The sequence below is a fragment of the Pezoporus occidentalis genome, unplaced genomic scaffold, assembly GCF_034315485.1.
Source record: "Pezoporus occidentalis ecotype Australia unplaced genomic scaffold, CSIRO_AGI_Poc_V1 ctg305, whole genome shotgun sequence".
NCBI lineage: Eukaryota > Metazoa > Chordata > Aves > Psittaciformes > Psittacidae > Pezoporus > Pezoporus occidentalis.
The window spans coordinates 182,519-204,367 of record NW_026914997.1 but is presented as its reverse complement, the minus strand read 5'-3'; the positions used below and the strand labels follow the sequence as shown (position 1 = coordinate 204,367).

Sequence of the window (21,849 nt, the reverse complement as noted above, 5' to 3'; positions counted from 1 at the left end):
TGACCATCTTCATATGTGGTTTTATGCGGTTTTAAGGATCTGTGCTATCCAGGTAGTTATGTTAATGGAATGATTCTTCCAAAGGTGCACTAATTATTTAATATATTTTATACTTGTAAATACAGCAACTGAGGAAACAGCCTTACAAAGCTTGGTCTCATTAGTATTCTCTCTGAAAAATCTATAGACATAACTTCTCTGTAGTGAATAGAGTGGGAATGTTTTCCCAGGGCCTGAGAAAATATTTAAGCAAGAGAAACAGCCATGTTTCTGCTTTGCAGCAGCAAGTAAAACCTGCATACAGGGCTGCTGCAGTGCTCCGAACCATCTCCGGCCCTTCCTGGGATTTCTCTCTTGGGACTGCTCATGTTACACTCTGCTTCCTTCACCAAGAAGAGCTGTTCATCCAGTGCTTCCTTCTGCAGCTGCAGCTTCTGTACATAGCCTGTCTGTGTCTCCAGTTCTTTCTCCAAGGAAAATATGATCCTGTCTTTAGCCTTGATCTCATCCATCTGAATGAGAGAAAAAACACACAACAATATTACTGTGTAAACGCAACACCATTTTAGCCTTCTCCAATATAGTAGTGTATGGTTTACTTAACAGCAGTGTTCAACATTTAAATCTGCTATATCACACTGCACCAGGCTTGTAAAACAACACACTTTGAGATTTCAGCCATAACAGTACATTGACACAGTGGCAGATTCACTAGCCTTACCGAGTGAAGCCCGGGGACTGATCCTGGTGCAATGTTAACAGATAGCTGGGTGAATAGTTCAGGCTTTTGCACTGCATTTTGGTCATTGATACTAGTGAAAAATAAGTATAAAATCTGACAAACCCCAGAACGTTTAGAATAGCTCCTCCTCGTGTAAATGCAGCTGCATTGGTTGGGACAGGAGAGGTTATGGTCCAGTTCTGACAAACAGAAGATCTGTGCAGACCCAGTATTTCTTAAAGGTGACTGCTATGCTATTAACCTTGGCTGAGTGCAAACTCAAGCTATTCATTTTATTGTTACTTAATTTCTATTTAATACCCCAGGTCTAGCCAAGACAAAAAGAAGTGTCACTTATTTCACCTCACAGCAATTTTTGAGAACGATGGCTGATAGGAAAATCTAGATGAAAACTTAGAATTCTAAGATCAGAGCATGCAACCATGAAAACTGATACAAAACTGACAACATCATCAAGCTCCAAAAAATTTAGTGAATGAGAATTTGCAAATCACTCTGGAAAACAGAAGTTCTATTATCCGGGAACACAACTAATCGTTCCCTGAAAACAAAAATTGTATCTATCCTGAATTTTGGCAGCTTCAGGCAAAGACACTTTCTGGTCTTGCAACTTTCCAGTCTTGCAGAAGTCTTCCCCAGACTGTTTTTCCAGTGAGTAGGACTAGCTTCTGATCTCCATTCACTAGATGTCACCCTGATGTAACTTCCTGCACTCTAATAGCAATACAGTGGATTTGGAAAACACTCGTGTAAGATAAAAATAATTCTGGACATGTTCAAGTTTCTTATGTGAGTAAATAGCTGTCAAGAAGCCTTTCATCAGTGGCTAAAAATAAAATACACAACACAACGGTGCAACCGGAGTTGATCTTAGTGTTATTATATGTAGCTCTGATTTACCCTGAGTTTCACTATAGTTCCTTTCCATATGAAAATATGTAGACAGAGCCTCAATTCCAGATGAGGGAAAAAAGAAACCCAACAAAAAAAACCCAGTAGTTTGTCCTCATGGCTACACAAAACTGCAAATGGGGATCAAAGTAGCAAGAAGGGTCAAAATCAGAAGGCAGATATGAAGAATTCACCACTCCTAGTCCGCACTACATCACTGAGCATTCTGGCAACAGAAGAACATACACAGGTTTCAAACAGGTTAAGGATGACCCCCCAAAAATTATCATTCCTGACAGCTTACATCACTATTTCTTTTACTTAACTATTAAATCCTGAATTCCAGTTTTCAAGCCAAACTTTCCACCATTGCAAGCAGGTCTGGCTCCCTGGATGAGGAAACATGGCAACTTGCACCATTGCTAATGTGGGCCTCATTTTGTTCATTTTCCCCTGTAATTACTGAAGGCTGTGCCAAGAACAAAACAAAAGATATCTCTCCTCCTGCCATGGATTAATGTGTTTAGGATACCATCACAAGGGCAGGAGAAACTAACAGACCACAAGCGCAGATGCAAACACTGTTTTTCTAACACTTTGTAGTGCACGTGTATTGGCATCTCAGCAAGCCAAATTCTTACGGGCTAGGCCAACCATTTCCTCACTTTAAGGTGTTAGCTGCCGTCGCAGTGGTTGCTCTCTCACCAACTCACCATGATCTGCTTACTGCTAAGAAATAACAGTGAGAAGCCTGTAATACTTCTGCAAACTGAGGTGCATTGCGGAGTTCTGCATTCAGAAAAAGCTAAGGGCACAAGAGGCAAACTCACTATGGCATAAAAGAACACATGAACTGTTTCGGTTACTGACCAGGCGGCGAATATCCCTTTCACTCTCCCATTTGATCTTGGAAATGGCTTCCTGGTGGGATTGATGCTCACTCCGAAGATCCCCTGCCTTGATCTTATCGGCTTGGATCATATTGTTAAGGGCCTCATCTACCTGCTTTTTGGCAGACTTCAGTTCAGTAATTTCCTGCAGAAGTTTAAGGCGCTCAGAGTCGAACTGCTTTCTGGCCTCCTCACGAGCCTCAATAGTCAGCGCTGTCCTTACTTTATCACTGCTCCCATCCCGCAGCGCACTCAGCGCTGACTTCAGGCGCTGGATTTCACTGTCTCGGACTTTGACCATCCGTGTCATCTCCTGCTCATGCTGTTTGATGAGGTTCTCCCTCACAGCCTGCAGCTCCTTCATTTTCTCCTCATGGAGTTTGGCTTTTAGCTCTGTGATCTGCACAGTCTGCTTGCGCTGCTCCACCTCGCGGATGCGCTTAGTTTCTTGAGTCTTCTCCCTTTCAAGTTTAGCAACCTACATTGAGATAAAATGAAAGTCACTTGCTCCCAAGATAATGTTATCAAAACAGGCCCACACAGACACACAGTCATGTCAAATTGAGGAAGACCCTGCTGAAGAGCCTGGATGATCTTTCACCCTCCTAAAGCAAAATATAGGCCAACTCCCAGGGCGTTCACACAGATTTTATGCAGTTTTACTCAAGTCAAAACAACCCTGTCTTACCTCACACAGTGACACATGTAGCTTAAGTATTTCCTAAGGAAATAAGACCCCATGTATACGCATGCATCTGTCTAACAACTTTCTATCCCATCAATGTCAGTCACATTCACCAGAAAATTAGAGGGCTCAGATATAGCAAGGTTCCTATAACTTGCATGACCATGGGCAGTCAATCAGATGAGAGAGAAGTGCTTGGCTCTATGTGATCCCACCTGAGGTAAAGTGCAAGTCTCAAAGTCCAGGAAACACTTCATCTTTTACAAATGTTCTAACCCATACACAGCGCTTTCACAGACATTTGTAGTAACTTCTTAGTCACATATCTACAGACAAGCATGCTTCATGGTTGTTATGCTTATGAAACAGATAGCTTTACTTAGCATACATCATTTGCTAGTCCTTATTAAAAATAGTTTTTAAAGTTCTTTGGCCATAGTTTCGGAATCAAAATTACAGAGCAACCCACCAGTCCACAGTACACTTGCACTAATACATCTCTAGGTGTAACTTCATAACCCTGAGCAATTCCACAATAGTCACCTGCGTGAACCTACACCAAAGGAAAGCAATGGATAAGGAATGGTTTCAGTTCAAAGCAAACTTGGTAGGTTTGTCGTTTACAGTGAAAAAGAATGTGGTTTCAAAGATTGTAAGAACTTCCTTGTTAATTCCTTATTGAAAAAGGACCACAAAGAAGAGTAAGCAAACCTCAAAGGTCAGGTTGGGCAGGGCTATGAGCAGCCTGATCTAGTGCAATAGTTCCTGCCCATGGCAGGGGTTTGGAATTGGATGAGCTTTAAGGTCCCTTCCAACCAAACCCATTCTATATTCCATGATTTTTTCAGAAAGAAAAAACCGGGGAAAAAAAAAAAACCTGTCAATACGAATAAGCATAGTAGCAGGTCATCTGAAAGCCCTCCAGGAGACACTGGTGGTCAAGCCTGCAGGCCTAATTGATTATTTGGAGATGATTTAGTGAAGGTAGGTTTCTATCACCGGATCGTTCTGACAAGTAACACTCCTTAAAAATGAGAGGCATCTTCCTCAGAAGGCTCCATGGAAAACAAATCTGAAGGCTGCCCTACATAAATAATGCAGGAAAAGAGAGTGGAAAGTTCAGCAGAAGATACAGGCAAGAGCTGAAGCTGCAGCACACAGTTCTGAGGTTTCTAAAAGGTTTCTAAATTACCTGGGAGGCACCTCAAACCTCCACAGGTATGTCTATACCATAGGGCCATGGCTATACCGTGTGTGTGATACTCAGCTCCCTTTAGCCTACATATCTGAGACCGTAACTGTGGCAGACCAAGTGGTACCTAAACAAGATTTAAACACTGCATACATACCCTAGGGTATAAATACAATTCAGCTGCACTGCAGATGGATTGAAAGGGTTGACATGGATTGCCATGCTATACACTCAAGGAACCCTTCACTTGACTTTGAAATAAGGGCATGTCTTGCTGAGATATCAGCCATTCAAAAACAGCAACACTGCACAATTTCTAAACACTGAGTGGATAGGATGAAACCCACTAACTTGAATATGGCCAAAGGTGCTACAAAAGACACATTGCTCCATTTGAGTGCCAGAGGCCTCTTAGACTTGTACCTCAATAAAGTCTTTTCCATGCAAGCAACAGGACATCCACAGTAAGAAAATGCTGTATGTGGAGAAAGCAGCAGACCACTATTCTAGGAAACAGTTGTGTTCCATCTGATCAGCTGTAATACCAGCTTTTTCATGTGTTTCCCTCCTTCAGCACAGACACTGTTAAATAAAACCAAATCCTCACTTACCTTTGATTTCTCTTGATGCAGCTCAATTTGAATGTCTGTTAGCTTGGTCCTGAGTTCCTCATTGGCAGCCTGTAGGGCAACAATCAGTGCCTCAGGCTTTTCGCCCTTGCTACGTCCTTTTTTGGACATGGTTTCTTATCAGTGAGAGTCCACGTGTTTAATTACTTCAAATACAGACTGCCATCTTTTTCTGTTACTTTCAGTGCCACTTAGTTCAGCACCTACTGCATGGCATTCCTTAAGCTCCTGGACTCAGCTGCTTTGGAAGCCCTGTGAGAAATAAGACATACTATTATTTGTCAGTAAACAGTGCAGCATGACAGCTCACATGGTTACAGAACACAAGAGCGAGCTCGCTTCTCTAAACACTGCAATCTTTGTCTGAAAACCTGCAAAGGAGATCCCAGCACAATCAAGCTTCTATACGCAAGTCTGGTATATTTGTGGAGATTCCATGTATGCCCTTTTTATGTTCTCAGAAAGGGCACCACGCAATGAAGACAGGAGCTTGTTTACCGTAAGGATTGCTGCTGTTGGGAGTACAGGGCTAGAAAGGGCAGGTAAATTTAACCCAAGCCTTGCAGCCTGAGGTAACCACAAGGCAGGCACTTTAGTCTTGAGCATCCACCAACTATATCTTCCCTTTACCCTTCCCAACCCTTGATCCCCCTCAACATGCTGTGCCACACTCAAAGACTTTCCAGAACACAGCTACAATCTGCCATAGCTCTTCTTCCACCTCTCAAAACCTGGTGAAATATTGCTTCCAGGAATTCATCTGTCTTCTAGAAACACAATGGTATCTGCATCCATACACAAAGCTGCACCAGGGGAATTTTAGACTGCATGTTAGGAAGCATTTATCTACCAAGAGGGTGGTCAAACACTGGAATAGGCTCCGTAAAGAGGTGGTCAATGCCCCATGCCTGTCAGTGTTTAGAAGGCACTTGGACAAACGCCCTTAGTAACAAACATGCTTTAACTTTTGGTCAGCCCTGAAGTGGTCAGACAGTTGGACTAGATGAGCATCGTAGGTCCCTTCCAACTAAACTATTCTTTTCTAACACAAAGGATAACAAACCAGATCAACCTTGCAGATTCACTCTGCTGATCTGAACGACTATCCTACTGAGACATAGGAAGATATGTAATTTTAAAAATATTTTGTTACTGTGCTTTATGTAGAGCAGCTCTGAATAGATAGAGTGAGGTAGAACAAAAAAAATGTACCCCTGAAACTGTTTTTTGGACTGCAATTTCCATTTAATTTGAGTAAATTAATATTACAGACAAGATTTATCTTCTGTCACTGGAATTCTTTTTCGCTGAAAGAGTGTTGTGATATTCAGATGCCCAAAGTTGTGTCTTTTCACCTGTAAAGGCAGCCCTACCATTCTTTCAGAGGGAGGGGCCCAGTGAGTTTGTCAGTTCTCCATCATGTTGCTTTTAATTGCACAAAGCTTGAATTTTATGCCAAAGCATTTTTAAGTGTCTGCTTTTCCAACACCTGGTTGCAGACTGCAGTGAGGGACTAGCCTTTCATAAAAATCCCTGGTTATCTTGCAATATCACATCTTCCCCACATGGTGCGAATTATATTTACCGAAGAGTACTGTCCCCGCAGTCTGCCATGGAAATCTAGGCAAGTCTGGAGGATAATTTCACCAGCTGCCATGTCCTTACTACAATGAGCACTCTCAACCCTGAAGTGGGAAGGGAGCCAGTAAAATGTACTGGTTCTCAGCGGTACACATGATTAAATCCTAGATTTTACATCTGAGAAGAAACAGTTTAGTTCTCTGCATAAATAAATTTCCTTGGTTTCAGTGGGACATAGCCTTCGGTATATAGGCCTCCCTATGAAGTACATAGGGCACTGTGCTGATGCCATGAGACATACCAGCTCAAGGAAATTAATATCACCACAGCATTCCCTGACTGTGAGAATAACCTGACCCTCATAACTGTTTCAAAACCTGGTAGTTTATTTGGCAATGCATCTATTTAGAGATTACAAGAAGCATCAGTCACATCTGTAAGCAAAAAGACCAGCAGAATTATTTACAACAAATGTCTACCAAGTACAATAGCAGCTGGAACATCTGTCAGCTTTGTCCTCTACTAGCACATGTCAGTATCATCTGTAGGAATTATTGTTGGAGCCATGAAAACCTCTGGTTAAGAAAAAGAAAGCTTCAAAACCAAGCAAACAAACAAACACATCTACATGCAGATTTCCATCCAAGATAGCAAGATTAAACCCATGCCTAAGCCATAATAAATTGAACCTGGATGTCAGACAGAAAGATTGTATTTTCCTTCTCTCCTGAGAAAATCTATCCAGTAAATTCTGAAGTAACAGCTACACACATTTCTTTTGAGATACATCTTGAATGAAAATCTAAATTAATTCACTGAAGGGTTTGCCTCTATTTTTATGGAAAGTAGTAACACATTGCTATAGGCTGTGAAGTATTTATCAGCAAGAGATCATGGCTACACTTGTCCTTAATCAGAACTGCTGCTGCATGAAAAGGCACATTTGAATCTCAAAGTTTGTTTGTTGGTTGGTTTTGGGCTGGGTTTTTTGGTGATTTTTGGCCTGAGTTTTTGCTTTAGTTGGCTGGGGTTTTTTTAAAGATCAATTCAAGCTTAGCTGCATGATATAATGAGGTAGAAGTCTATTTATTCACATTCCCAGAATTCTAAAGCAAATAAGCATTGAGTGTGCAAATAATGGTGTGCTGCTTCCCAAGGCAGAAAAAAACATAAAACATAAATGCCTCAAGGAAAGCACTTCATAACCTTTAAGGTTGAATATAAAAAGACAAGTACAACTGGATGAGCAATCCCACTCAAAGCTTCTTCCTACCTAGCCTCTTTAATCTTTTGTTTTCCTTCCTTCCTACAAATTTCACCCATTGCTTTCCGCTTCCATGCCTTCCTTTTGATTTTTTTTCCTTTATTTGCTGTTTGCTCTTGCTCTTTCTTTTCTATGGCATTCTAGGCTAACTTTTTGTTAGTACTGGGTACAGCCTCTGCTTCAGAGATGTTGGGGATCAGTCATTTTGATCAGTCATGCATGTTTTTATTCTCTGCTAAATTGCCCATGCACGATATTGCCCAAGCAGAACAGGATGCCCAGGACCTTGACTATGAATTGTACAGGTCTCCATACCGAGACACAAAGCCTCCCCAGGTTACACCTGAATCTCAGAAGTGAAGAACACAAAGGACAGTCCAATCCCTCTCCTATCACTGATTTCCTTACTGATTACACCCTAAAAACTAATTCCAGGCTGAAAGTGAAAAAAGCAGGGGAATGCAGCTGGCTTTGAACACTTCTTTTTCTTTCTCTTGCAGTTTGTATCCTGTGCTGAGGAGCTGGGAATGATTGCTCCATTTCAAATTTCTTTTTAAGCCAGGCATCCCTTTACCAGACGATCAGTTAACCACCTTCTTGGTGAGCAATTCCCAATCACAAGCCTTACCACTATTTTTCAAGGCTAGCTCACGCAAACTGCACCCAGACATGTTTCATGTCTTACCCTTACCTACAGAATTATGGATTTCAAACCTGCATTTCAGGACAAAAGTTTCTGTTTCAGCAATAATATTTCAGTTCAAATCCAGAGTAGCAATCTTGCACATTAATGAACCCTCAGAATTAGGGCTTCTTCAGTTAGTTATTACACAGCATAGGGATAAGACAGAGAAAAATTTACAATGCAGTCTTTGCCCCAACAATCTTACAACTTCAAAAATCCTATTGCAATTACAGTGAACAAAGTACTTTCCAAAAGACAGAAAAACTACCCCTTTTCTAACCCCAATGTTACTGTCCCCTTTGTACAGCATGCATCTGTACAGCTGTCACCACAGCCACAGTCTGTCATTAATGCCTCTCCCAGCAGGCCTCTTTACAGAGGAATATGTGTATAGCTGTATGTTTATAGCAAGAAGAAAGTCTCCGCTAATTACACAACAGCTGCCTAACATGAGGGCCACCAAATACAAGAGGTATCTGAAATAGCAAAACTCAGAGAAACACTTTTGTGAAATGGCTTTGCAAAGAACCATTGAAAAACGAGTTCCTTCCCTCCAACAAGTTCCAGTGGAAGTTATCCACTTGTCTACCAAACTGCAGTCAGAAAAAACCCCTTACTTGAAATACAAAAAAACACTTGCACTTGAAAAGTACTTTACCAGTACATCTGTACAGTGTTAAAGGGAACTTTGCTATTGACTGCTATAGGAGCAGCAAGCAGGAGACCAATACATCTCCCAGTGTAAGTGAATTCATAAAACATATTTCCAGCTGAGCCTGGGGACTTAGTAAAACATAATGAAACAGGATGCCATTTACTCTTAGAATCTTAATCAGCCATTCTGCCTTTCATCTTGACAAATGAATTAATGTACCGATGTTTTCTCTTGCTCTTTGAACAATGCCACATGTGTACTAGAATGCTGCAGTGGTGGGTGGGCAGCAAAAGGCTGTGAATTCATAACTCTGGTTTAACTAAGAACACTTCAGCAGTGTTAACTAGCATTCAGATTATTCATAACAGCATATCTTAATTTCCTCTTCCAACAGAGATCCAGAGAAGCATCATTCAGCCCAATTAAAGTTTAAATATAAAATTAGGTTTAAAATAAAATGTAATTGAACAGTCCCCTTTTCTGTATAGGTATCATCTGCTCTAGATGTGTACTGAAGATGGGCACAAGTACCCAACTCATCTCTGCTGAGTAACCTCTTGAATAGAGGTTTGAGCTCCTTTCATTATCACTTCAACTTTCTTTACCACAGACCTGAATGCAAGATGACACATACTGTAATCATGGATGTATTTAGCACACTAGATTGGGATTGAAATGAAAATAACTGACAAAACTCTGTGCAAGGCAAGCTGGAGAGAAGAACAGAAAATATTCACTAACAGGTGCTGCGTGATGAATATAATGCGCGGTTCAAACCGGCGATTTATCAGATTCAGCCATAGGAGCCCTACAACACCTTGGGTTACTGTGAAAATCAAGAACAGACTCAGCAGTCTCATCTCAAAATAGAAATCCCTTTTTTCCAGATGAGAAAAACATATCTGAGCTCAGAGATCTGTGAAGTATCTTTAGATTCAAAGCGAAAGAAATGAAACAAATGCTGCCCTTCTAAATTCAAGTGTAGCTTTCCTAAATAGGCAGTGTAGGCTGTAGCTGGTAAATAGCAGCATGAATACAATAAAGAGACAAATCATGCTAAAGCATAGATTAGGCTAGAATTAGGAACACAAAATGCTGACAAAGAGACAAGCATGTATTTATGCATTAAAAAGCCACATGGAAGTCCACTGCCATTAGACTATTTACTGACATGCAGCAGACAAAGTATAATATTTATTCATATTGCTAAAAGTAATGAGAAACATTAGGCTTATAATTTTGTTTCCAAATCTAACAGCGCTACGCTCTATTTTCTTTGTCAACATTATTGACTTTGTCCCCCCAAAGGACCCAGCAACATCAATAAAGAAAATACAATTATCTGCACAACACATCAAGATCTTCAGAACCCCATAAATTCACACTATAACCCTATCAACCAGAGGGCTGCCATCTGTCCCTAAAATTGTATTGACCCTATTGAGTCTGAAGGCATGAAATTCTAGACCAGTTCATGATTAATACTGCAAGACAAATCCGCTCTGGGTAATTTCTAAATCCTTTCCCTTCCCAGAACTAAAAAGAAAAATTAGAAAGTCCTGCAAGATGGGGGAGGAAAGAAAAGGGGTCAAATCTAAGTAGATGGAAACCCCTGAAAACTAAGAATTTCCCTGCATAAACAAGAAAGACAAGGAAAGCTCTTATATTTCTCTTTTGGAAACACTGAAACTGTCTCATGAAATTGCCCTGCTATTGTGAAATTGGTGTCTAATTGTCAAGAATGTTATTTTGATTTATATACTGCCACACTTAAAAGGAAACAGACGTATCAAAACCACGCAACTCCACCAAACCAAGCACTAATTAAATGTTAAAAAAATGTAGCAAAATGGTTGCTGCAGTTTGCAGCACCTGCGAGTTTGTGAAGTTTCATTTACCAAGTCTGGCATCAACAGAACAGCTTTTACAGCATACAGATAAAAAAATAAAGAGAGCAGCCCCTCTTCCCCACCTTCCATTCTCAAGCTCACCTACAGAGCGGCAAGAAAGACTTGCTTCCTTTACAGATAAGGGAAACAGAAGGAAGCAGCTTGTCAGGTTGGATTCTAATGTGCACTGCCAGCAAACCTGCATTTCACAACCAAATCATCATTGCATGCTAATTCTGGAAAGAATTTCACAGTAATATCTTCCTTTCTTAGAAGTCCCTACCACAAGGTAAAGAATACTCGGTGTTGGTACAAGCACTAGCTTGTATCTTTTTGTCTACTTCAATGAATGACCTGATCACCTGTATCAGAGCAGATGAATCCACTTTCTATTATCCAACTGAATTCCCTAAAATCTACAGGAGGAAGTTTCTGGGGATAATGCAGCACCTCCAGTAGGGAAGGACTATCAGGAATCTTTGAATGGTCTCATTTGTGTAATCATCTCTGATCTGCTAAGGAGGCATTTGTCACATGGACAAGTCATTCCATCACCACTGAACAAGTTGCTTATATCTGAAATTGCAATTAAAAGAAAGTGGCTTTTTTTTTTTTTTTTCTTATAAAAAAGATCTCACCCCAGCTGAGCTCGCTCTAAGGCTTGTCTTTCACTTCCAGTTATACTTTAATTTTCTGCTTTCCAAGGACAGGAACAGATAGGGACCACAAGTCATGCACACACTCCTCCCAGAGCCCTGCTACCAGACACTTGGCTCTGCTCAAGGAGAGAGTGACATTTGTTCCACTGTGAAATGGATTTAGCAATGGGAACAAGCAGAAGTTCAAGACTAAACTTGCTTTCTTCAGGGTCCAGAGCCAAGATAGCGATTAGTAACATGGTAATGGGGAACTTTGCTGACCCAACTCTCTGCCAGGGATAACCTGAAGTGGGATTCAGGTTAGGTAACCCTAACCTCGGGGGTTTTTCCAAATCAAGATGCTGATCCAACCACTCTGGCTCTAGATCCGAGAGCTGACTCTAGAAACAAAGCTCCAGAACATGGCAAGTCAAGATCCCAAATCAAGTTGTTATGCCTTTCCATTAATTAGAGAAGTCTGATGGCAGTTCAGGGATACAAACTGATATCCACCCCTATGTCAGAAACTCCTGTAAGTGTTAGTGAAACAAAACTCCGTGACCTTCAGTAGTCCCTCCTGCCTTTACAGGCTCTTAATGCAAATTAAGAAAACTAATGCAAAGATCACTGTGAAGGTTTTTCCTCCTCAGCAAATCCTCATGGCCTCTGCTTACTCACAGTCTCTGTCAACGATCTGCAACCATTCCAAAACATTTCCTACTCCCACAAAATGGTGAAAATCCCTTGAAACTAGAGGGGTAGCTGCAGTGCTTACCTGCTGGAAGTCTTATCCCAGCGGCTAGACTGGATTTGTGCTTGTTCACTGATCTGGTCTTAAGCAATATTTTAAGGAAATAACATTTCCACATGTCATAGTTTAAGCCCAGCCAGTAACTCAAATGACAGCAGATGACTGCTAGAGCTGAACCCAGGACACTGCATAAGCCAATTCCCATCACTGCAACAATTCTGTTAGATGCAAGGGGAACTCTGGCCATCTACAATCCCATCTCTCCAAAAGCTGTCTCATTTTGCTATTGGAATTCGAATATATCCAGAAATAAGTCTTTGCTTTGTCTTCTATTTACCAGGTTTCCCTTAAGCTTTGCATTGTTTCAGAATAAAATTCAAGCCCTGATTATTACATTCCATGGGTGTGCGTTATGTCACATAACAGCACACAGGATTAATGAAAACTGTGATTAAAACAGGATTTATATTTGGTACAACATCATAATTCAGCACCAAGATGAACCCAAAAGCTCAGCTCAGACTTGCTGCAAATATTTGCAACGTTTATACAATTCCGTTCTGTATTTCTTCGTACAGTCAGAACACAGCAAATTTCACATGCAAGCAGTTCACACGTGTTTTATTCCACCAAATGGTGATAAACAGCTTCCAGAACAAAACCTAATCACCCCCTGATTTTGACTGCACAAAAGTCATAGCACTGAGGTTAGATTTTTAATCAATACCACAAAACTTTTTCGGAATACTAAAATACCTTCAGAACTGAATCCACAATATCCCTTGGATTCAGGGCTCTGCACAAGGAATACAGGATGAATATGGTGCTTCCAGGCCACTCATGCTAAAATTACCATTGGCCTTGCTCTCAAACATCACAGTATCACACAGTATCACAGTATGCTAGAGATTGGAAGGGACCTCAAAAGATCATCTCGTCCAATCCCCCTGCCGGAGCAGGAACACCTAGATAATGTTACACAGGAATGTGTCCAGGCGGGTTTTGAATGTCTCCAGGGAAGGAGACTCCACAACCTCCCTGGGCAGCCTGTTCCAGTGTTCCGTCACCCTCACTGAGAAGAAGTTTCTTCTCAAGTTTAAGTGGAACCTCTTGTGTTCCAGTTTGTACCCATTACCCCTTGTCCTATCATTGTTTGCCGCTGAGTAGAGCCTGGCTCCATCCTCGTGACACTCCCCCTTTATATATTTATAGACACTTATAAGGTCACCCCTCAGTCTCCTCTTCTCCAAACTATAGAGACCCAGCTCCCCCAGTCTTTCCTCATAAGGGAGATGCTCCACTCCCTTAATCATCTTTGTTGCCCTGCGCTGGACTCTCTCCAGCAGCTCCCTGTCCTTCTTGAACTGAGGGGCCCAGAACTGGACACAATATTCCAGATGCGGTCTCACCAGGGCAGAGTAGAGGGGAAGGAGGACCTCTCTCGACCTGAACCTCTCTCGACATGAACCAAAAAACCCTATCCAAGTTACTGGAGGTTCCATTGAAACCATCAAAAGGGGACAGAAGAATTATCGTTACCCGCATCAAAGCTGAGATTTGTTAAACCAATATTCCAGTATTCTGTGGCTAAAATACCATCTGTTTCTTTTTCATACAGTTATTTCCCTAGAAGTTGCCATAATGTGATGCACATGCACAAGAACACTACCAATGAAAACACGAAATCCTGCCCTATCCTGAAAGGAAATGGAAATTTTCCAGAATGGCTATTTTTCAGCACGAGATGCGCATGGACACAGATTAGACACACTATTTAAGAATGGCAGGATTGTTGGGAAAGGGATGAACTCTATCAACCTGCTCAGCTCATTGCAAACTGGGGGTCTAAGACAACATTTCAGTAGTTTTGTACTTCGAGCATTATTCAAGGCCCATTCTTGGTTTAGTAAAAACATGTTTTTGTAAGTGCATTTTAGGCAAGTATGGTCACACTCAACCATTGCCAGAGACAACACAGACAGCATGAAAGGGAAACATTGCAGTTCCCAGAGTTTATAGTATCAGGCTCTCTTTTCTCTCATTTTGATTTCAACAAGCCAGCAGAACCATCTTTAACTGCAATGCATATAAACAAGAAAACAAGCAGAGAGGGAAAGCTCATTCCCTGACCTTTCTGCTGGAAACCTTTCCTTTTCTTTCCTTCTATTGTCTTACGGTATCAGAGAAGGATATTTTATGTTTACTACTAAAGACTGACAGATATTTATGTAGTTTCTCTATTTAAAGTAAGAGGGTTAACTTGTGACAGTTTCTGCCATTTTTAGCTCAGCTCCTGCTATAGCCAATGAAGGTAGATACTGATGCCAGAGTAAGAAAAATCTGCTTTCTGTCCTCCCATGTTCACTTCTAACAATGCAGATCTCTACAAGGAATAGCTTTCTTTTCTGGACGGCTTCCAACCAGATCACCACCTTCTTGCAAGCTACACAAGTTTCTTAGCTTGCAGCTCAATATAACTTGAAAACGTGTATTTTCTTACCCCACTATCAATGCCCTGCAGAACCTCATGTACATATTGCTCTGATTTCCCTTGTCCTGTATTCCTCTTGCCCTTTCCTTCTATTTCCTGGGAAAAGAACCTCAGTGTTGCCATTACCAGGGAAGTTCAACAAAAACTAAGCCACCATGAATTACAGTTTGTGCCTTCACATCAGCTTTTCAGCTGAAACTGGACATCAGATAACATTAGAGATCTTCTTTTCCATCAATGACATTGATCAGCTGAGTGACAAGTAACTGTCATTCCCTGTCCTCTCAACAAAATAAATACAATGAAAACATACTATATAACACCACACACACTGACTTAAACAGCTCTACTCAGCATGGAAAGAACAAATAAATAATCAAGCATAAAGTGAAACTCGTGTTAAATGTAGAATTTATACTTACAGTTTACTACTTAAAAACTAGCCCTGACATTCACAGGATGATTTTCAGCTGAACTGTGCTGATTTAAAAATGGAAGCATCAGCTAGTATTGATCAGGAGAGCAGCATTCTCCTCCCACGCCAGCGGGTGATGGGTTGGATTCTCAGAGAGAAAAAGGGTAAGCATGAAACACCACCCATTAAACACAGCTGAGATGCTGGTTCGTACATGACATGACAAAATCCCAAAACATTAAAAGGTTTCACTTCTAAGACACGCAGCGTAGTGCCCTGAACACACAGATTGCCATTAAGGCTGCATCTGAAACCAGAAAAACATTTTATGGTAACCTCAGAGAGACTTTCACAGGCTTTCAGATATACTATATAATTTCAAATCAATTTCCCAGGACAATGCTTATGTTTTCCTTGAGTTCACCTCACACGGGCTGCCACACAGATCACTAACACTGACTGCACATTCCAAGAAAACAGCAACATGTAGGTCATGCTGTGACCCACAAAGAAATATGTGACATAATTCAAAAGGGATCTGTTAGCACAGAACCTGGCAAACATGGGCTGAATACCAACCACTAGGTCAGTAAGACCACTGAATATGCACAGATGTTGATTAGCTATCAGCTGTGCCTCTGGAACACTTACTGGACACACTCTAAACTTACAGGTTCACTCTTAAAAAGCACTTCCAAATGAATTAGTGCAACCTTTTCCTACCAAATAGTAATCAGCACAATTGTTCTTTCAGCCATAGATTACTCAATGTTCGTCAAGTGCAACAGTCCCCATATACTCTTTGTTTATCTGAGACTGATTATAATTTCCCATCAGAGATGAGAAGGGGATATTAATAAGGGTTGTATTGAATTAAAGCAAATTCTCACAGCTGATTCTCCAAAAATGACTGCACCTCATTTTGTTCCTCACCACTGCACAGAGGCAGATTAGAGCAGTTTGCAGAACCTTGAATATTAAGTACAAATACATACAGCATAAAAAAAGCCCAAGGACTTATCTACAAATTACAGAACCTCAAGAACAAAAGTAACATTCATGTTCATGGAAATGTAAGTGCACATTATGTATTAATACGATCCTAAATCTTTTTAAAATTAATCACTAAAATATTTGTAAATCAAGCCTGCCCCAAATACACGCAAAACAGAACAATAGTAATTTCAGTTTCTATTACCTGTAGCATTAAAAGTTTCAACAATTTTGCATGCACCACAGACATAAATATTCTGCATCCATTTAAAAAACCCAACTTAGTGAATTTTAGGAAACCAGTGCACATGTAAAAAACCAAACAAGCCAGAAGCTCTCCCTCCACAATTTCTTCCAACTTTATTTACTTGCTCACTATTGATTACCCTAAACCACCTGGGACCTCAGTCCAGTTTTCAACAGCTGTTGTCTCTTCTTCTTCTTCTCAGTTTTAATTTCCATGTTACTTAGACCTTCTGTTTACAGTCCATGCAATGCAAGGTTTAACAAAGTCTTTCCCCTAAACACTTAAAAGAATATTACAATAAACAATTTTAACAAAACTCAACAAATAGCTTGACAAATGGAGTATAGGTGTTAAATGGTAACTGTGAGATGTTGCCTCCTCCTTACTCGAGATGGGAGGAATGCATAAAGTGACAATGGCAGACAACATGCCTTTAGCATCAGCTGTTCTCAATTAATTCAAACAATTAGTTTTGTTATTTTTGATAAAATAATCTGAGACAATGTTATACTTTGCATTATCATTAACTCAAAAGAACACCTGGCATACCATAGCAGCTCTTCTATCTAAACAATTTTCTTTCTCAGGTACATCAGTTTGCTTTACTATTCACCAGAGTTACATTTCATTCAAGGTTAGAAACAGAACTGTGGCTCCTCCAGTCTTCATTTGTACTCCCTGTTTGTTGGTGTTTAATAAACTCTTAACTACGCAGTTCTGCACTAAAATGTTTGCTGTGCTCATTTGTCTCTTTCTTATTTAACTATGCTATGTGGACAGTCACACAGACCAGTTCACTTTGCTTCTCTCCTGACAGCCACTGATTCAGACTGCTGAACATCAAGAACTTGCTGTCATCTCCAGATGTCGTCTTCCAAATAAAACGCAGGTCCTAAAGTTTCCAGCACGTGTGACAGTTTCTCAGCTACCCACCAGTGATCCAAATGCATGGCAAGCAAATCCTACAGCCCCACAGATTTTAGTGAGATGAATGGAAAGCCTGCATTCCTGAAAGTGCTCATATCATTATTTCTCCTTTAAAGTTCATCAGACGTTTTAGAATCAAATTGCACACTGCAATCCAGACTGCTTTTCTTTCATTTACAAAGAAGCTGCATTTGTGCACATTTAACTTGACAGCGTTCAGTGCTAGACCCTTCCAACATTCTGTTGAATTTTCTATTTAGAGCCCCACCTCCTGGCACAAAGATTTCTCGTCCTTGTATTTCAAAGGAGAAATTCAAATAGGCCTTAAAGACAAAAACTAGAAGTACTACTGAAATTAAAATTTTTCTGCCCTCTTGGATTCAGGATATTGAGAGCTGATGACACAGAGAATTGCACAGATGCTTTGCACAGATGTAGATGATTACTATAAAGAGAGCCCACCTCTGAGGATGGGAGGATAAATTTCTTATAATCTGGCAAAGACCAGATCTTCAAGTGATACAGGTTTATACAGGAGCTCTGAAGAGGTTACCTGCTGCGAATTAGAGCAAGCTATTGATTTGGAAACACATAATGCAAACATGCCCTTGTAACTTGAGTAAAATAATTGGTTTTTAAAACAAAAACATTTGCTCTGCAGTCTTGTAATCCAGATATTGCATTGCCATGCACAAAGATTAAAGAGAAATCTGATGAGACCCAAAAGATACAAAGAATGACTGACTCTAGAAAGTGATCCAAAATTCAGGTACCTGCTAAGGACTATTTCACTGCCTCACAACTACACAAAGCAAACAGAAAGCTCAAATATTGACCACGATGAAAAATGGCCATAACTCAGTAGTGAAAGCCAAGTTATAAGCCTCATCAGTCTCCCAAAATTTGGTTAAAGAGAAGAGATAAAAAGAAGTTAGAATTAACAAACTACTCAGATTTCAACTGCTTGAGGTACACCTGAGTTATACCAGCCTGGTGATAGATAGAATCTATCGCCATGCCTTTTTCTCAGTTGGAGGACTATTTTATAAATTATAAAACACAACATCAACTGCCTGTTAAATGGATGAATATAAATCAGAATTTAAAATTATTCTGGGCATCATTTTGACAGTTATGTTTCACAGCATTTTCCTGACTTGAATACCTTGAGGTCATTTATCCTTCGTAATGACAGAGAAATTATGCAGCATGTTTCCAGCTACATTAAGGTCTTGATAATAAAATATTTGTCAGAACCCTGCATACATTTACAAATTACAACAGCCAATCACCTCCTTAACACACAACCATATTTTAGCTGTACTTTATGTTCAATTCCTAGTAAGTAGGATACAGAGGATCTTATTCAGAAGATTATTTAGCTGAGAACGGCCTCTGGAAGTGGAGGAATTATCAGAAGCACTGATAGGTGACAGGGATGAGGTTATTATAAGGGAGGCTGAGGCAGCGCATTAGCACTTATGGTACCACAGATCCTGAAATTAAGCTTGGGGTGGACTCTGGAAATACCCTGCTCGAGTTCATCTCCAAGACGAGGGCCGTGTTTCTCTACCTTGAAGCACCAGCAGAACAGTCAGTCCAAGATCCACAGGTCAGAAAGGTTGCAACATCTGTCACTGGCAGCCTGGTCCTTCCAGCTAAGAGCTCTGCTGACAGCCAGAGAATCCCAGCAGTCCACCACATGGCCACAGTTCTGAGCCAAGGCCAAGGCCAAAGGGGCAATCACAGCAACAGCTCCTGGCAGCCACCTTCTCCTATGGAAACCGCAACAGAAACTTTCCAGCCTTTCCTCCCTGAGGCTCTTCCTTGGGATTTTGCTTACACTGGAAGCTAGGGTAGAGCTGGCTGCAACCCCATTAACTTGATTAGAATCACAGAACTATCTCAGGTTGGAAGGGACCCATAAGAATCATCAAGTCCAACTCCCTACTACTTGCAGGACTACCTAACAGTAAGCCGTATGACTAAGAGCATCACCCAGGTTGCTCCCGAACTCTGACAGGCTTGGTGCCATGACCACTTCCCTGGGGAGCCTCTTCCAGGAACTGTCAGCTTTCTCAGTGAAGAACCTTTTCTTAATGTCCAACCTGAACTTCCTGTGACACAGCTTCATTCCATTCCCTTGTGTCCTGTTGCTGGTCACCAGGGAAGGAGATCAGCACCTCTCCCTCTGCCTCCCCCCCTTGAGAAGGTGTAGACTGTGATGGGGTTACCCTCAGTCTTCTCTTCTCTGGGATGAAGAAACCAAGCAACCTTAGCCATCCCTCCCAAGTCTTGCCTTGAAGACCTTCCACCATCTTGGTTATCCTCCTCTGGACACACTGTGATGTGCTTCTTGTATTGAGATACCCATGGTGTCTTTTGTTTGCTATGGAACTACTTCTAGAACACTTATGCCTTATGCCCTCTTCAACAATTACCAGCTAGCCACCCTCAGACTGCACCAATATCATAACTATTCCCAGAGAACCTCTTAGAATCACTAGATATTCACCTCACTCAAGCGCCAATCTGAACCTGGTCAAGTGCCAGCAAAGCTAGCTTTTACAGCACAGTAGGCCTAGATTTGAAATTCATATGTAGAGCAGCAGGCCAGATCAATAGAAACAAAACCTGAGTCAGAGTAGAAGCAATAAGCCTAACATTATTGCCTGAAAAGGGACAAAACATTCTCCTGATAGGCCAGCCAGGCTGCTAGACCAGGCACGGTGTTCACACCAGTGCAAAATCTGACCCAGCAAATCAGAGGCACTGGGAATGGGACTCCAATGTGTCACCTTACAGTGATGCATAGGGCAGCATCAGAATGCAAATGTTTTTTAAAAAATGCATCTTATGCATTTTTTTCCTTACAAGAATCCAAATTAAGCTTTTAAAATACGTACTTCTCTATGTTTCCAGCCTACAAGGTACACTCAGCATCTTTTGCATGTTTGCATTCGCAGCAAAAACTAGACACAGATGACAAATGAGCATTCAGTGCCATACGACAGCGCAAACACAGGATCAAGATCTGCCCTGAGTGGCCATGATGAAACTGAGGATAGCAATCCAGAAATTCGAATCGCACAGCTGCCTGAGCGGCGTCTCAGCACTTAATGGCTGTGAGAAGAGGCATGTGCTGCACATACAAAGACATGCATCTTGCGGGTCTGCATTTGCAAGAGGGGATGTCTGCACACACAGCCACAGCCCCCCGGCCTGGCACGCAGCGCATTTCCACAGGTACGTGCTCGGCAAGGAGCACTGCGCGAGGCTGCGCGCATAAAGGGCCGGGCAGAGATGCACCGCGGGTAAAAATAAACCGGGGGCACGCCCCTGGAGCGGCTCTTGCCCCCCCCCCCCCCCCCGCGCCCCCGCACCGGGCCCAGCCCGACCTCCCCGGCTGCGGGCACTGCTCACGGCACGCTTGGCCCTGGAAACCCTCCCTCGTACCGGACAGCGCACCTGCCCCCCGCACGGGGAGGCAAGACAATGGCCAACCGGGCACAATGGTGCATGACCGGAGGCAGGCTGAGGCACGCAGGCTGTCTGCCACACCTCTCCATCCCCACCATCATCCCCATCACCGGCTCCAGCTTGTCTCTCCTCCCCTCCATCTTCACCTCACCTGCACCCTCCCTCTCCCCCACCGACCCCACGCCCCGCGCCACCGCCCGAGCCCCATCCCCGGTCCCCCGCAGCAGGCCGAAGTCATTGTTCCGCCGACCGCAGGGACCGAGCGACCCTCCCGGCTGCCGCCGCTCACCGTGCCGCGGCCAGAGGAGGATGCCTAGCGGCAAGGGACGAACGCAGCGCATCCATCTTCCCGCTGCCGCGACGGCTCCAGCGCCCAGCACCGGCCCCGCCGGCCTCCTGCGCGCCGACGCTGACGGCGGGCGCCCGCCCCGCCGCCGCCCCGCGGCTGAGGCCTGCGCTGCCGGGCCGGGGTCTGCGGCAGGCCCCGCCCCGCCGCCGCAGAGCCGCGCTCCCGGCCGCCATGGCAACGCCGCGGCGGATGGCGGCGGCGCTGGGAGCCGCAGGACGAGCCGGGCTCGCTGCGGCCGCAAGCGCCCGTGCGGCGGAGGGGCCGTGCGAGGGCTCCGAGCGGTGCTGAAGGGGGCCCGGCGCGGCTCCGGAGCGCTCCCTGCCTCGAGCACCTGTGCAGGCCGCGGGGAGGGTACTGCAGGCAGACACAGCGGCCCCCAGAGAACGAGCCGTCGGCAAGGCGGGGTGCGACTTGTGAGGCCGTGAGCCTCAACGCAAGGACGTCCTGGGGGACAA

General features: G+C 42.7%; 1 protein-coding gene across 3 annotated transcripts in view; it reads right to left on the bottom strand.

Annotated features, from left to right (window-relative positions):
- Window positions 1-21,480, bottom strand: part of JAKMIP2 (janus kinase and microtubule interacting protein 2) — a 47,086-nt gene extending 25,606 nt beyond the window's left edge. For 2 of the 3 annotated variants that reach the window (XM_062627738.1, XM_062627736.1), the window contains exons 1-4: window positions 21,335-21,480; window positions 5,012-5,281; window positions 2,504-3,001; window positions 303-512 (exon numbers count right to left, since the gene is read on the bottom strand). In XM_062627738.1, coding sequence (XP_062483722.1) covers window positions 303-512; window positions 2,504-3,001; window positions 5,012-5,140 — 837 coding nt within the window. In that variant the 5' untranslated portion in view covers window positions 5,141-5,281; window positions 21,335-21,480. Of the gene's footprint in view, window positions 1-302; window positions 513-2,503; window positions 3,002-5,011; window positions 5,282-16,596; window positions 16,737-21,334 lie in introns of those variants that run through there. The other variant, XM_062627737.1, reaches the window with a different exon arrangement.
- Window positions 21,481-21,849: the final 369 nt, after the last annotated feature.